The following is a 15,456-nucleotide window of genomic DNA, read 5'->3' on the forward strand; positions in this document are numbered from 1 at the left end:
AAGCTTTATTTTATGATTGGATTGCGCTCCTAAAATTTCAGGAAAAATGTCCGGGACCATGTGCACTCCGGGCGCCACGGTCCCGACAACTTTTCATCAAATTTTCAGGGCCGTCGGATATGATGATTTTAGAGAGAATCCCAAAGTTACAGGTGATTTCGAAATGTTTTGACCCCCGAAACCAAGCCCCCAAGTTCAAAATAGGACTTAATTAGGGTTTTTGATTGAATGATGTATTGGAGGAATAAAATGAAAAGGGCACACTTTAACGAAAGGGCCCAACTTTATGGTGTGGAGAATGGTGAAATAGGACCTTAGACCTAATTAATTTGATTAATTAAGTGCTAAAGGACAAATGCAATGCAAAATGTAGAATGCACCAAGGCGGGTGCTAAACTAGGTGTGAAATTGTACCACCCTAGCAAGTGCGTACAATTTACGACGCTACAATACCATCGTTTGATTTGTAATCCATATGATATGCATTTCAAACTTCAATATTAAGCACTTTCTATTTGTATTATAGAAGAATATGCAAGAAACATTTTCACTCGAGTTCAAGAGCCTAAGCTAATCAAGCTCAAGCTTGTCACATTCATATTCCCAGTTTCCTGTGTAATTTTATGGTATAATTTACCATTGGCATGTGCGTCTTTTGTCTGGATGTTTGTATTCTTTAAGTTGCAATCATCTTTTTCTCATCTTAGTTTTTTCAATTTCACTTATATCTCTCATTCACAGTTTTGGTTTCACAATAAGCTAACTTATAGGAAAATCCATTGTTTTAGTGTAATTTATCGTATAATTCAAAGTTTATTGTTTAAGCATTTACTCTCCAAAAGTAGGGTTGAATTAAAAGTTGACATTTCAATAAATTACACAAGTTATTCCCGTGCACATTAACAGTGTCTACAAGCAGGTTTTGACATTAATTCAACTAAGCTTCTGGTTACCCAAAATGCATTATTAGACGAAAGTTTGTGACTCTTATACAATTTTAAATACATTTAGGAAAATATTAAAGTTCAAGCAAACTCAAATTATGATTACTACCGGCTACTTGGTCCTCGTGGATAGGTATTATAAAACAAACAAAAGACTGAGGGCATGTGTCAATGACTACAATTTTTCCTAACATTCCATTTAACACAATAAATTCAGATCAGTTGGCAAATATATATCCTACACTAAGACAAAAATACACAACTGAAAACATCTTAAGAACTGTTGTTACCTTGGCAAGTGTATTTGCTGACAGAGGAGCAACTACCATGGCATCTGCCCATTGTCGTAGCTCTATATGCAGCACATTGTCTCCTATTTTTTTCCAGCTAGACCATTCCTCATCATCTGTGTATAGTTTAACCTCCGCTGGGAGTGACAGCCTGTCGATGAAATACAAGGCAGATTTTGTTGCCACCGCTTTAACTTCTGCCCACTCACAAAGACAATGTGCGAGAATTCCGAACTTTATTGCTGCCACACTTCCACTTGCAGCAAGAATGATTCGAGGTTTGCGGGACTGTCTGTTATTATTTGAAGGTCCTCTCATTTGTGATTGCACGTCAGTCATATTTTGAACCAGTGAGTTCATATTTAAAAGAGTCATGCTAAAGCCTTAACTGCATTATAGAAAGAAAAAATGTTTTAGATGCAGCGCAATTGACCAGAGTATTGAGGAAGTAACTCAATGTTGCTTCCCTACCTTTATTGTTATGAAGTTCAAAAAGACAATGTACAGTATTGATAAAAAAGACATGGAATAGAATACACTCAAAACATACAGTTAAAGAGCGGGCCCATTGTTCTAATGACAGATTAGCAGAGTTATTTAATTGAGTGACCTAATGAGCACAGCAGACTTACATTTGATGGTTCACCAGAGAACAATTCACAAGCAACACGTAAAGGAGAGATAATATGCAATGAGAAAGAAAGAGAGCAACAATATTGAAGTGCAGAAATGACAAAATTAGGTCAATGGCTGAAAAATCCCTCAGTAACAGGAAAAGAACAAGAAAAAACTTAAATATGATTAACAAGCTGCATACACCCAAATAAAATTAAAACTCAAGGTTATGTTAATAAGTATATAAGAGGTACGCAATCAGGGATGGTCTGTGTTTGAAAAACAAGTGAACCATTGTTTATAATAGAGAATTAGGAAGGCCTTGAAGAACAAAGAAGAGATTCAAGCTCCAACAGATTTTAAAACTTATTTATAAGGGACCTAGATGTTGATTTTATTGTAGCTGTGGTCAGAATCAACAGGCCTGCATAAATAACACAAAGCTTGTGATTATATTGATAATAATTATATTGATAATATAATTATTATATTATTAGTTGTGAGATAATATAATTATATTATGTTATAATATAATTATATAATAATTAATATATTATTAATTGTGATAATATAATTATAGTTATAATTATTAATAATATAATAAAATATTAATATTATATTAATATATATAATCATTAATATTTAATTATTTAACATTATAATAAAGTATGGTATCCCTTGGTGAAAGGGTGCCTCTTGCATATATATTATGAGATGTGTGATCTCATTGAGTGAAGAAGATGAATAATAATAATAATAATAATAATAAAAAAAAAATACAGGCAATACCTGGGACTTCAACATGGTATCAGAGCCAGGTTCCTTCAATATAGCTGGGTTGAAAACCATTAAGGAATCGAATTATGGTAATTAAGTTCCAGAAGTAATGATTTGTTTGAAGATAGAAATTACATTAAGAATACTTTGAAGCAGAGATCCCAAACTCGTCGCAAGTCAAGCAAGTTCGCCGAGTTGGCAAGTCGAGCCAAGCTCAGTGAGTTTTGTTGACTCTTGGCTCGGACTCGGCGGGTTTTGGGCAAAACTCACCTAAGTCAAAACTTGTCGAGTCCGAGCTCGAGGACTCGGCCGGCGGCATGTTAAAATTTTGATTTTAAAAAACAAAAAAAATGAAAGCCTTTTGACATGTTTTTTTTTAAATCTCTCTTTCATATAACCCTAAAAGGTCTTCTAATTGTTAGTTGTGAGAAGAAGAGAGGAAAAGTGAGAGAGAGGAAGGAAAACAAGAGGCCATAGGTTTGCAACCAGCAGGGAAGAAGAGCATCAAGGAGACCACAAATCACATTGGAGAGGCCATAGGCTTGCATTGAGAGCATCAAGGAGTCCAAAGCAAGACTTCTCAACTCATTTGAAAGAGGTTAAGTGTTAAACTTTGTAGATTTTGCTGGTTTTTTTAGGTATGTTAATACATTTTTTTCATTTTTTTGTTAATTTTTTTTTAGTTTAAGAGTTAACTTTCCAAATCTTGAATGTTTTTATTTTTTTAGCTTAATTTCAATGAGAGAAGTAGAATAATAGCAAAGTGCAAACCCTATATTTTTTAAGAAAAAAATTGTAAACATGTATTTACAATTTTTTTTTTTTTAAAAGTAGGGTTTGCTGATTTTTTCTATTTAAATTTTCTTATGGCAGCACCCTTCACTTTTAAAAAACATTCATTTTTCACAATGCCTAAAAAGGATGAGGCTTGGAAATATATTGAAGACTTTATTGGCAGACAAAAAAATCAAACAAAATGTTTTTTTTGTAAAGAAATTAATTTTGGTGGCATCAATAGATTTAAATACCATATTGCCGGCATACCTGGCCATGATATTGAGGTATGCAAATTACAAACTCCTGAGGCAAAACGTTTCTGTTATGTCCAATTAGAAACACATGAACAAGAAAAGTTAACTAAGAAGAGGCAATTGGAAGAATTAAGTGCTATTGGCTCCCATGCATCCACATCTGCATCCGCATCCGCATCCGTAGGCTGTGTTGGAGAGGGTTCTTCCATGCCTCCCTTTCACCCTAGTGCTTCTGCTAGTGCTAGTGCTTCTACTTCTACTCCTCCTAGTGGCACTATTACCTTTGGCCCTAGAGTTCGGAAATCCAAGTTGGATAGTTATTTTGTGACGCGTAGTACTCCTGGGGCACAACCCTCGCTTGAGAGCATGGGTTGGAACAAGGAGGTTCATGATGCTGCAAGAAAACAAATTTGCAAGTGTTGGTACTTTTGTAACATTCCATTTATTGCAGCCAGGTAATTCTTTTTTATTTGATTGCTTTAAGTTTAAAAGTAAATTTATAGTTTGAAGTTGAACTCTACTTTGTCTAGTCATAAACTATTTGTGACAGGTCTCCTTATTGGCAAGGCATGGTAGATTCCATAACCATTTGTAGTGCGGAGTTTAAAGCCCCTACTGATGCTGAGTTAAGTGGCCCCCTCTTGTTACAAATGGTTGAGGATATGAAAGTTGAGCTAGAGGACCACCGACAGTCTTGGAGCCAAAAGGGTTGCACCATCATGACAAATGATTGGACGGATAGGAGGAATAGAACACTCCTAAATTTTCTTGTTTCCTGCGGAGGTGATTGATCATGATTCATTCTAATTTGTACTTCCCTAAATGCATTGAATAAATTAAATTTTGATTTGTTGAAAGTTTTAAACTCTATTTTCAGGATCCACCATGTTCTTGAAGTCTATTGATGCTTCCTCACATGTGAAAAATGCCACATACTTATGCGAGGCTACTGAGGAAGTCATACAAGAGGTGGGGGAAGAAAATGTGGTGCAGGTGGTGATAGACAATGCAACAAGTTATGCTGCTGCAAGTAAATTTTGAACTTTTCAAGTCTTGATGGAGGGGCATCTATGATTATTTAAAATTTTCTTTAACACATCAAAATTTCTAATTAACTTAAAATTGCTGCAGGTAAACTTTTGATGGAGAAGCACCCAAAAATTTTTTGGTCTCCTTGTGCGGCCCATTGCCTTGACCTCATGTTGGAGGATATTGGTAAGCTTGAATGGGTGAAATCAATAGTTGAAAGGGCCAAAAATATCAGCAAGTTTATCTACAATCATGCATTGGTCCTTAGCATTATGAGGCAATACACGGGGCAAATGGAGTTGGCTCGTCCCGGTATCACGAGGTTTGCCTCAAACTTCCTCACACTAAAATCCTTGATAAAATCAAAGGCAGCTTTGAGGCGTATGTTTGTTGGTGAGAAGTGGACTTCCTCATCCTATGGTACGACCACTACAGGGATAGATGTGGTAAATTGCATTTTTGATGAGTCAGGTTTTTGGACCCCCTATGGAGAAACCATGCAGGTAAATTTATTACAATTTAACATTTAGTATCTACTATCTAGTATCTACTATTTAGTAATTTAATTTTAATTTATTAACAATTTCACTTTGCAATTTTTCTTTTTTTTATAATTAATTTGTGACTTAATTGTTTTTGTTTAACATTATGTGTAGGTCACTAAGCCCCTCCTAGTTCTCCTACGAGTTGTTGATGGGGAGAAGCCCTCTATGGGCTATATATATGAAGGTATGGATAGGGCCAAGGAGGCCATTAGGTCCATATATGCAGGAGATGAGGATAAGTATGGCCCCATTTGGGAGATTATTGATAGGAGATGGCAGAACCAGCTTCACAGGCCCATCCATGTAGCAGCCTATTACCTCAATCCGGCATTTCGATTCCGTGATGACTTCAAGGAGGATGAAGAGGTTCTTAGTGGCCTGTATACAGTGGTTCAGAAGTTGTGTACTGATGGCACAGCCTCAAGTACAACGCTCGAGCTGGATAAATATAATAATCGAGAAGGGGCAATCTTCGCAAGCAGCATGTGCATAGAGGCTCGAACACAATTGCAGCCAGGTAGAAATATATGTAAACTTAAGATTCTTAAGTTTATGGCTTATGCATTTTAATTTTTGATTTTATAATCTAGCCTTAAAGTTGGAAATGAGTTTGATTTTTTTTTCTTTTTCGTTATTTCAGATAGATGGTTGCAAATGTTTGGGCCCTCAACCCCAAACCTTCAAAAAATTGTCATCTGTATTTTGAGTCAACCATGTAGTGCTTCTGGATGTGAGCGCAATTGGTCCATGTTCGAGCACATCCACTCGAAGAGGCGTAATAGATTGTCTGTGCAGAGGTTGAATGATCTTGTTTTTGATCATTACAACCTCTGTCTTAGGACCAGACAAATTTTGGACACTGACTCCTCTCCGATCACTTTAGCGGAGATCGATCCAGAGTTTGAGTGGATCACTGAGTCTACCGATCCCGTCTTCACTGAGGAGGACCGTGAGTGGGTTGACCAGGCAGACAGAGAGGCTGAGGTTGTGGCTATGGCAGAGGAGAAGGATAGAGCACGATCCAGCACAGGCACCTCATAGACAGAGACTATGGCTTCTCAGTCATCCAGGACCTACCTTAGACGCATTTGTAGGAAGTAGTCAGACTACTCTAAGGCTGAGGATGAGCGAGAGCCTGAGCCATAGACTTGTTTTTGTTTACAGTTATATATATGTTTGGGAACATTTGATGTCATGGATTTTATATACATTTGACAACATTTATAACTCTATATATCTATGTTTTCTATTTCCTTCAGCTACAAATTACAATTTACATTTCTACGCATGTGATGGATGTATGTTTATGTATGTGATCAAGTTAGCTTCTATTTGATGATGTTATAGTGTCTTTAAGCTTTATTCAATAATGGGTGCATGAAACAAGTTTTAAATCATTAAAAATCTCTAAATTTCAAGGGTTTTTTATTTTGCCAAGTCATTGTCGAGTCATAGCCGAGTCACAAGTCGAGTCGGCCTTGCCGAGTCCGAGCCGAGTCCGAGTCTGGGAACTTTGCTTTGAAGATTGATCATGTTGATGCAGCGGTAATTATTAATATATGAAATAAAGCCAAGGCATACTGCATCGCGATTTGAGATACAGATGGAGATGGTGATCATACTTACAGTCTGATCATACAGTGATTATAATTTCAGGCAGATTATACAATGGCAATAGACCTTCACAATGCAACGATCATACACATGAAGATCGTGCTGGGTGTGTTTTCATCAATATTATCAACTTCATAAAACATTGACAGCGAATATAATTATAGACACGGATATGTTAATCATGAACAGCAATTTAATTCTTATGATTATATGATCAGCAATGAAGTCTAAATTAATGAAAAATGTGAATAGCAGCATGAAGTGTGACTTGACCAAGAATAATTTGTGATTGAAGATACTTAAAATACGGGAGCAAGCTTATGAATGGGTCGACTCTACATTGAAAAAAAAAGTACAATAGCCGACTCAATTGATTGGATAGGCGACTTCATTGGTCGACTTATTAAAGGAAAGCAATTTAATTAAGAGTGGAAGAAGAAATTAATATGCCAGCCGACTTTATACAATTAAGGAGCGACTGAAATCATCATTCCGACAATAATGAAGAAAAAGAATGACAAGTCGTATTTATATGGAAGATCGTATTTCAAAGTTACCAAATGGCACGATTGGGGTCTAAACGCCGTCTAAGCTTCTGGAGATTGTTTTTGTTGAAAACATATTCTGCCTGTGCAGAGTGAGAAATGGTGTCCTCTTTCGTTGCTGGAAAAGTCACAAGAAAAGTAGAGCTGGAGTATCTCAGACAATGCTAATGTTAAAGCAGTGTTAAAAAAAAGACAGTAACATGGTGGCAGCCAACTTCCTCACAGGTCCACTTAATTTGAAGTAGAACATATGCTAGTGTAAATGCAGATTGTACTCCTCTCAGATTTGATAGTTGATAGATTGTAATTAATATTTCTGAATATATGTGATTTATGATTCTAATGAAGACTATGTTTTGCAGGTCCAAACAAGGCTGAGAATGTTCGATTTTAATTGCTCAATATTGCCTTCTCGGGTCTGCATATATACTTGTATCAGGGGGGCATGTCTTGAGTGGACATGTCTCCACAAAGTGGAGGCATGTCCGCTCAAGACGTGCCTCCTCATCGATGGCACTTAAACAATATTATGAATACTGTTTTATGAACAGTCACTTACTATTAGTTAAGTAGTCACTAACATATGTTTAATATGCCGATAAGAAAGGTATTCAACGTATATAAAATGTAAGCAATGTTGATCGATCATTACTCAATCGATAATGAAATCAATATGATATTAATTCATGCAGATCGAAAGCATTCTTTATTCGATCATGATAATTAGTAGTGAGGTGGTAAACTGATATATTTCATTGTTGATTCTTTATCTGTCGATGCTATAATTTTAACAGTGAAAATCAAGAAGATGAAGATTATTTTGATGAAGGAGAAGGAGAAGGAGAAGTGGATCTTGAACAAAAGCTAATAAGTGCTCTTAGTGAACTCAAGAGGATTAAAAGAAAAAGAACTTGAAGTTGCTGCTACAAGAAGGAAATGAAGAAAAGAACAATACATTTCAGGCCTTAGAGGATGCTAAAAAATTGATAGTTGATTTGAAGATTCAGATTGATGAAGGAAAGAAAATAGAAGAAGAAATTAGAAGTTAGCTCAAGCTTAAGGTAAAAAAACTGTGAAAGACTTGAAGCTGAAGTTGTTTCACTTAGGAAGTTGGATAAATCCTTGACACAATTGAATCATGAGAAGATTGTTTCACTTAGGAAGTTGGCTAAATCCTTGACACAATTGAATCATGAGAAGATTGATCAGAAAAGTTACATGCCCTTGGACAAGATCTTAAGCTCACAAAAACAATCTACTAATAAAGGTGGAGTTGGCCTTGAAGAGGGTCAAGGTTCTAAATCTACAAATGAAGAACAAGAGAAGATCAATGGTGACAGCACAAAGGACTCGTCAAAAATCAGAAATAATGCATTCAAAAGGCCCCCTATCTCTAGACAAGCACACATAACAAGGTTTAATAATTAATTCTATTATGGTTATTGTTATATTTGCAATGGGGCAATCAATTGTAGAGTGTTTGCAAGAAATGATTTCACACTTATGAATAGGAACTCCTTTGCTCCTTTAAGGAATTACAATGTTATTTGTTATAAATGTAATAACTTTGGTCACACTACAAAGGCTTGCAAAAGTGGTAAGGCAGATTTTTCTAGTCAAAACTAGAAGGTTGAGAAAAAGGACAAAGCAAAGGACGCTGTTAAAGTTTGGAGGAAGAAGGAGAAAGAAGTTTTAGAAAAATTCTTGATTGTGCAAACAGCCCTTCTTGCACAGAATGAAAAGGGCATGGTATGTTGACAATGGCTGCTCTAGGCATATCAGTGGAGACAAAAGTAAGTTTTTGACTCTCAAGAAGACAAATGGAGGCAAGGTGAGATTTAGTGGTAACTCATCCGCCAAAGTGGCAAGTAAAGGCACACTTGTTTTGAATGATGGTGAGACAAAAGTTGAAAATGTTTTATATGTAGAAGATCTGAAACACAAATTGTTAAATGTAAATCAGTTATGTGATCAAGGACATAGCTTGGTTTTTACTTCAGATTGTTGTGAAACTAATAAAGATGGTAAACATATTGCTGATGCAAGTAGGGCAGCTAACAATTTGTACATTCTTGATGATATCAAAAGTGAAAAATGTTTTTTGAGTCAATTGGATGAAACATGGCTATGGCACAAGAGAGTGGGACACATGAATTTTGATAGTCTTATTCAAATCAGCAGAAAAGAAGTTGTCAGAGATATGCCACAGCTTACTAAACCTTCAAACACAGTGTGTAAAGAGTGTCAACTTGGCAAACAAACAAGGAAGAGCTTCAAGTCAAAGGAGTATTCAAGCAAAAAACCTCTTGAGCTGATAGACACTGATTTATGTGGACCTACAAGAACCGCAAGCTTGCAAGGTGAGAAGTATTTTATGCTCTTAATTGATGATTATTCACATATGACTTGAGTTACATTTTTTAAGGATAAATCAGAGGCACTTGACAAGTTGAAGGCTTTTAAAGCCTTAGTTGAAAATGAGAAAGGTCTAAAAATCAAATGTTTACGTTTAGATAATGGAGGAGAATTCACATCGAATGAGTTCATAAGTTTTTGTCAAAAAACATATGGTATAAAGAGACAGTACTCAGCTCCTAAGACACCTCAACAAAATGGTGTTGTTGAGACAAAGAATAGATCAGTTCAAGAAATGGCTTGTAGTATAATGAATGAGTCTAAGGTGAATGATTCCTTTTGGAGAGAGGCAGTCCATATTGTTGTTTATATTCAAAATAGAGGGTTGATTAGAGCAAAGCATAACAAGACACCATACGAACTGTGGAAAGGTAAGGCAGCTTCAGTTAAGTATTTTTGAATTTTTGGTAGTCCTTGTTACATTAAGAGGGATGAAGCCAATCTTGGCAAATTTGATCCCAAGGTTGATGAAGGTATCTTCTTAGGATATTCTTCCAAAAGTAAAGCCCATAGATGTTTTAACAAAAGATTACATGAGATTATTGAAAGTGCTAATGTGAAAGTTCACGAGAATACTAACACTTATGATAAGTTACAAAATGGTGATGATAGCCCTCAAAGAGATGAAGTAGAAAGTGTTGTTCAACAATCTTCCTCAAATATACAAGTTCGGACAGCAAGTGGAAATTCTGGAAATATAGCTGAAAGTGTTCAACATGAGGCAGCAGATGCACTTCCTGATAATACTCCTTCAAATTTCCAGTTTGGGACAGCAAGTGTATCAACTGAAAATACACCTACAGCTGATCAAAACAAGACCACATTTAGAACATCCTTGAAGACTTCATCCAAATTTCTTCAAAAGAATCATCCTATCAATCAGATTTTGCAAGAGGACAAACACCAAAGAATCTTGAGTCAAATGACCCAATGCAAATTAACAACCTAGCTCAACAAAACCTCTAAGCTAAAGCACGAAAAGAAACCTACACTAAGCTAAACTAAATCATATACAAGACTCCTAGAACGAGCATGACTTAAAGAAGTGGCATATGTACATGACTTTAGATGACTTCTCAAATTATTCAACATGAGCATCGCAACAGTGATGGTTCAAAGTTGAGCAAACTCATCCTTGAATTTCGGGAAGCAAGCTCTCACAAGGCAACTCTCATATTCAATCAACACCTCACGCAAGATAATCAATTGAGGCAACTCATTGGGACCGTAATATATCCAAATGCAAGCTGTTCTTGCAAAACCCCCATAATCCAATTCATAGCAACTTTCAAAACTACGATTAAGGAAAGAGACAACTTGATGCTATTCATGCTCGAATAGAAACTCTTGGTTGCTATCCACCAGAGCATCGTCAGATGGTAGAGCATCGACTACTTTGGAAGGTCGTCAATGGTGATGGATCAATCCATTCGCATCTTTGATATGCAAATTCTCACTTCTTGGTCTTCTATGAATCCTTAGGAATGGACTTAGCGCAACCTCGAACTACTTTTTACTCTTCACTTCCGCAGTGACAACAAATTCAATATCTTGCATAAACCATGCATCCTTGTAACACTCCATAAGCATATCTTGGAAAATGAGTCTCCTTGATAAATTGATCTTCAAAAATTTCCTTTAGTGGTTGTTCAAATGTTGACATTGATGGTAGCACCACCTCAAAGCACCCTTCGTCCTCTAGCTTCATTTGTTCATCTTCAAGGACGCTTGAAAGTTATTCCTTTAGGACAGCTTGAAATTCCTCATTTGATTCTTCTTCTTGTAGCAAGGATGAATGTTCACCAAGGAAGTCATATTCTTGAATAGTATAAAACTCAATTTCTTGTTCTTGGAATGGTGAAGCATCAAGAGATAGTGGACCATGATGATCCTCCAAGTCACTTATGCTTTCCACTACGCTCTTGTTTTCAATCTCTTGATGATCTTCACAAGTATCCATGTTTAGTAGAACTTTATGCCTTAGTGTCTCCAAGCATTGATCTTCACTTGCTAGCATTTTGCTAACTTGGATGTCTTTCACTACTTTCTCCACTTCCTTGGATGCGAGGTATGCAAAACTATCACTCATTGTAACACATTGATCAACTTGAATCATGCTATCGGCTGGCCACTCTTCCAATAATGCTTTGGGAGGTTGAAGTTGATGATGAATCATTCGGATGTCTTTCACTACTTTCTCCACTTCCTTGGATGCGAGGTATGCAAAACTATCACTCATTGTAACACATTGATCAACTTGAATCATGCTATCGGCTGGCCACTCTTCCAATAATGCTTTGGGAGGTCGAAGTTGATGATGAATCATTCCTCTTGCAGCAATTTGTTTGTCTTGGAACAATGTCGACAGTGACTCCTCTTGTACTTCCTCCATGAGATCTTTCAGCGCCCCTTCGAATATCATTGTAGTGAAGATGTCTTTCAATGCTCCCTTGAATTGTTCTTCATACTCGGGCTCACTTGTGATAACTTGTAGTTCTTCATTCAACATGTCCATATGATTGTTCGTCTCTCGAAGGCTGCTACTTGAAACTTCTTGCAAATCATTCTCAAAAATCTTATTTTGTAGCATGAGCGAGGATTCCTCAAGGAACTCTTCTTGCTTGACTGTTAAATCACCTTCTTCCTTGACTGTTAAACTAACACCTTGATCATCACTTATCACTATCACACCAGCTTGAACATTCTAAATTGTTTCTTCAACCTGAATTCCAATGTACTCTTCTTTAGGTGCAAGTCATGGGAAGCTATCCACTGCAATACATTGATCATCCGGTGGACTTGTGCCATAGACTTGCAACTAGCTTCCTTTACTGTCGGATGATGTAGCAATGCCTTGTTCTTGCGTTCTTCTATACTCGTTAGCTGCAAGGTATGCACTCCAAGCCCTATTCCTAATACACTCGTCCCAGGATAGAATTGGCAATCTAAATTGGCATCTGACTTGATTGATAATTTTTTTGCACCATGAGCAAGTGAATTCGAAGTGGGGTGCATTGTGAATCCTACACCATGATGGTAGCAATATGTGTTCCATGCGCAGTTCACCTTTCAAAACAAGCTAATTTTTTACCATCCCTAAGAATCTAGAAAGAGGATCATTGCTCATAGGGACACTAAAATTGCCTGATTCCGCTTCTAACTTGGGGACGTCCCAAAAGATCTTTCCTTGTACTATCGATTCCATTCTTAACAAGCATGTCAAGCAATGCATTTCATCATGTTCATTCGTTTCATGGATTTTGCATTGCCCAAATGATGCAAACTCGAACAAACAGCGTGGATGAAGTTGCGGATTCAATCTCCACCAAAGTTGAAGAATATCAACCTACTTATCATCTTGGTGATGGTACTTCACTTTTTGGGGATTTTTTGACTTAAGAGAGATCCAACATATCTCAAATTTAGCTTGAAATCTCAACTAGTTCCAGCTACTTGAAATCTCAACTAGTTCCAGCTACATGAAATGCTTCGTTTCTTCTGCAAGTCCAACTGACGACCCAGCATTCTTCATTCCTCTTGTGATAACTCAATGCTAACTCTATCGAGCGTTGAGGATTACTCTCCACTGATCTCCCACTAGATTTACCTGTTCAAGAGTTCACATTCATGTATTCACTATCATACCCTCCATCTAGCGCCAATTTTGTTGATGTGTGTTTTATGCACTATTGAACACAAAATAAAGTATTGAATACTCTATCCTCTCTTGAACAAAGACTTCTCAAATGTTGAACACGAGGATTACTTGAGATGACTCCAATGTTTACAAATGTCAAGTCTTGACATGCTCTTGGATAGACTCAGTGTTATGATGTGATATTGTTGGAATCATAAGGTGGACTCACGTTGAATCTTGAATGCTTGAATGTCACTGGGATGTGGAAATTAACTTGATTTGAAGAAATGGCAAAAGGATAAAGGCTTGAGAGAGCTAATCTAATCCTAGGAAGGTAAGAAATCATGAATGACTTAGTGAAATTCAACTCGACTTTGCTTCACCGTGCAAAGCAACAACTCCACAAAGCTTAGTGCGACCTCCTAAGGTAAGCGTTTGATGTTCAAATCGCTACCAAGGACATAGACACCATCAAGATGATGCATGTTGATGGTCAAGTAGAAATTGAAGTTAAGCTTATAAAAAGTTCAGTCGACCACGCAAGATATTCCACAATCAATGAAATATTAGTAGTATGAACATAAGAATTCCACCATCAATCATTCACAAAGTTCTTCCATCCATCTAATCAACATAAAAATAAATGAGAAGTACAAACCATGAAAATTGTTGAATCAACATATGAAGTTCACCATATCTTCAATGAAATTAACATGCTTCTTACAACAATGCCTTGATGACAATCTCCTTTTCTCCTACTCTACTCTAGTTGTTGTCTAACTATTGACTATTCGCTATTAACTTTTACAAATGAAGTGGAGCCTTATATAGTGCTCTCATTACAATGAGTGGCCAAGATCGACTCCACATCAATAGCCAAGATTGAAAGATGAAAACCCTAATTAGGGTTTGTTACACCCATTACAAAGCATTTAATACTTGACCAATGATAAAATTGCATTGAGTAGGACACATGTCCTTCATTGAATTATTCACCAATAGATGATGACGGTAGGTGCATCGAAGTTTGTGCCCACATGTAGTAGTTATCTACCTCGTTGGATGAGTCAAGTGCATTGAACTTGGACACCTCAACTTGGAGTGATGTGTAAAGATGAGTTGGTAATGACTAGGCACCACCTCAGCTAATTGATCCTTGTAACTCACCACAAAGGTAGGTGATTGAGGCATATCTTTTGATACTCAACATTTCCAAGCTTCTGCAGTGATGGAGGAAATGAGATGAAAGTAAGAGATATTCCCAAATTGCATCATCCTTGGGGATCAGTCTTTCTAACTTTGATTAACTCTTTACTCACAATGATTCTTGGATTTCCAAAGGAAATTCAAGATTGTGAAAATTTTATTCTTTTAGCATGTGCACTCTCATGCTGAATCTTGTGCTTCCTTGACCTTGGAACACCTCCTTTCATTCGACGGTACTCTTGAGGGTGTTAAACATTTCATATGCATAGGATGAGTTTACGATGCCTCCCTCTAGCAAGGTTACAATGTTCCTTGTCTTTGCTTTGAGCATGCTAATGTTGATGTGTGAGTCCCCCACACCCTGGCAAATTTGATGTCGTGAAGCAACTTATCTTGGATACTTAATCCTTCTGTCTTCTCATGTCCTTAGGTTTGAACACCATGAGTTGATCCCTTGCACGTCCCCATCTCTTGATGAAGTTCCTTCTTTGTTTCCAAAACCTGAAAAGAAAACACACCTTGATCAAGACATAGAAGAGAACAACTTCGATCTTTAAATTAGAAACGAATTCCCTTTGTTTAATCTTTGATTTTCACATTTCAAGGTCTGATTCGCCAATGTTCTAAAATCTGATTTGTCATATTTTTAGTCTAAGACTCCACTTTTATGTCTTATTTTTATGAACTTTAGGTCTAATACATGTCTCAATTTTCATTGGTTTCAGGTCTAGGACTTGCTACTACTCACTACATTCCCAAGGCGTGGATTGGAAGTGAATCCTTAAGGAGTTCAAGCTTTCAAGGGGAC

The 15,456-nt window shown here is 36.8% G+C and overlaps 1 protein-coding gene across 2 annotated transcripts in view; it reads right to left on the minus strand.

Annotated features, from left to right (window-relative positions):
• LOC131032956 (probable phosphopantothenoylcysteine decarboxylase) overlaps window positions 1-15,456 on the minus strand; it is a 97,611-nt gene that overhangs the window by 64,311 nt on the left and 17,844 nt on the right. For both annotated transcript variants that reach the window (XM_057964059.2, XM_057964060.2), the window contains one exon: window positions 1,235-1,622. In XM_057964059.2, the coding sequence (XP_057820042.2) occupies window positions 1,235-1,609 (375 nt within the window). In that variant the 5' untranslated portion in view covers window positions 1,610-1,622. The remainder of the gene's footprint in view (window positions 1-1,234; window positions 1,623-15,456) is intronic.

This window comes from Cryptomeria japonica, chromosome 4, assembly GCF_030272615.1.
Source record: "Cryptomeria japonica chromosome 4, Sugi_1.0, whole genome shotgun sequence".
Lineage (NCBI taxonomy): Eukaryota > Viridiplantae > Streptophyta > Pinopsida > Cupressales > Cupressaceae > Cryptomeria > Cryptomeria japonica.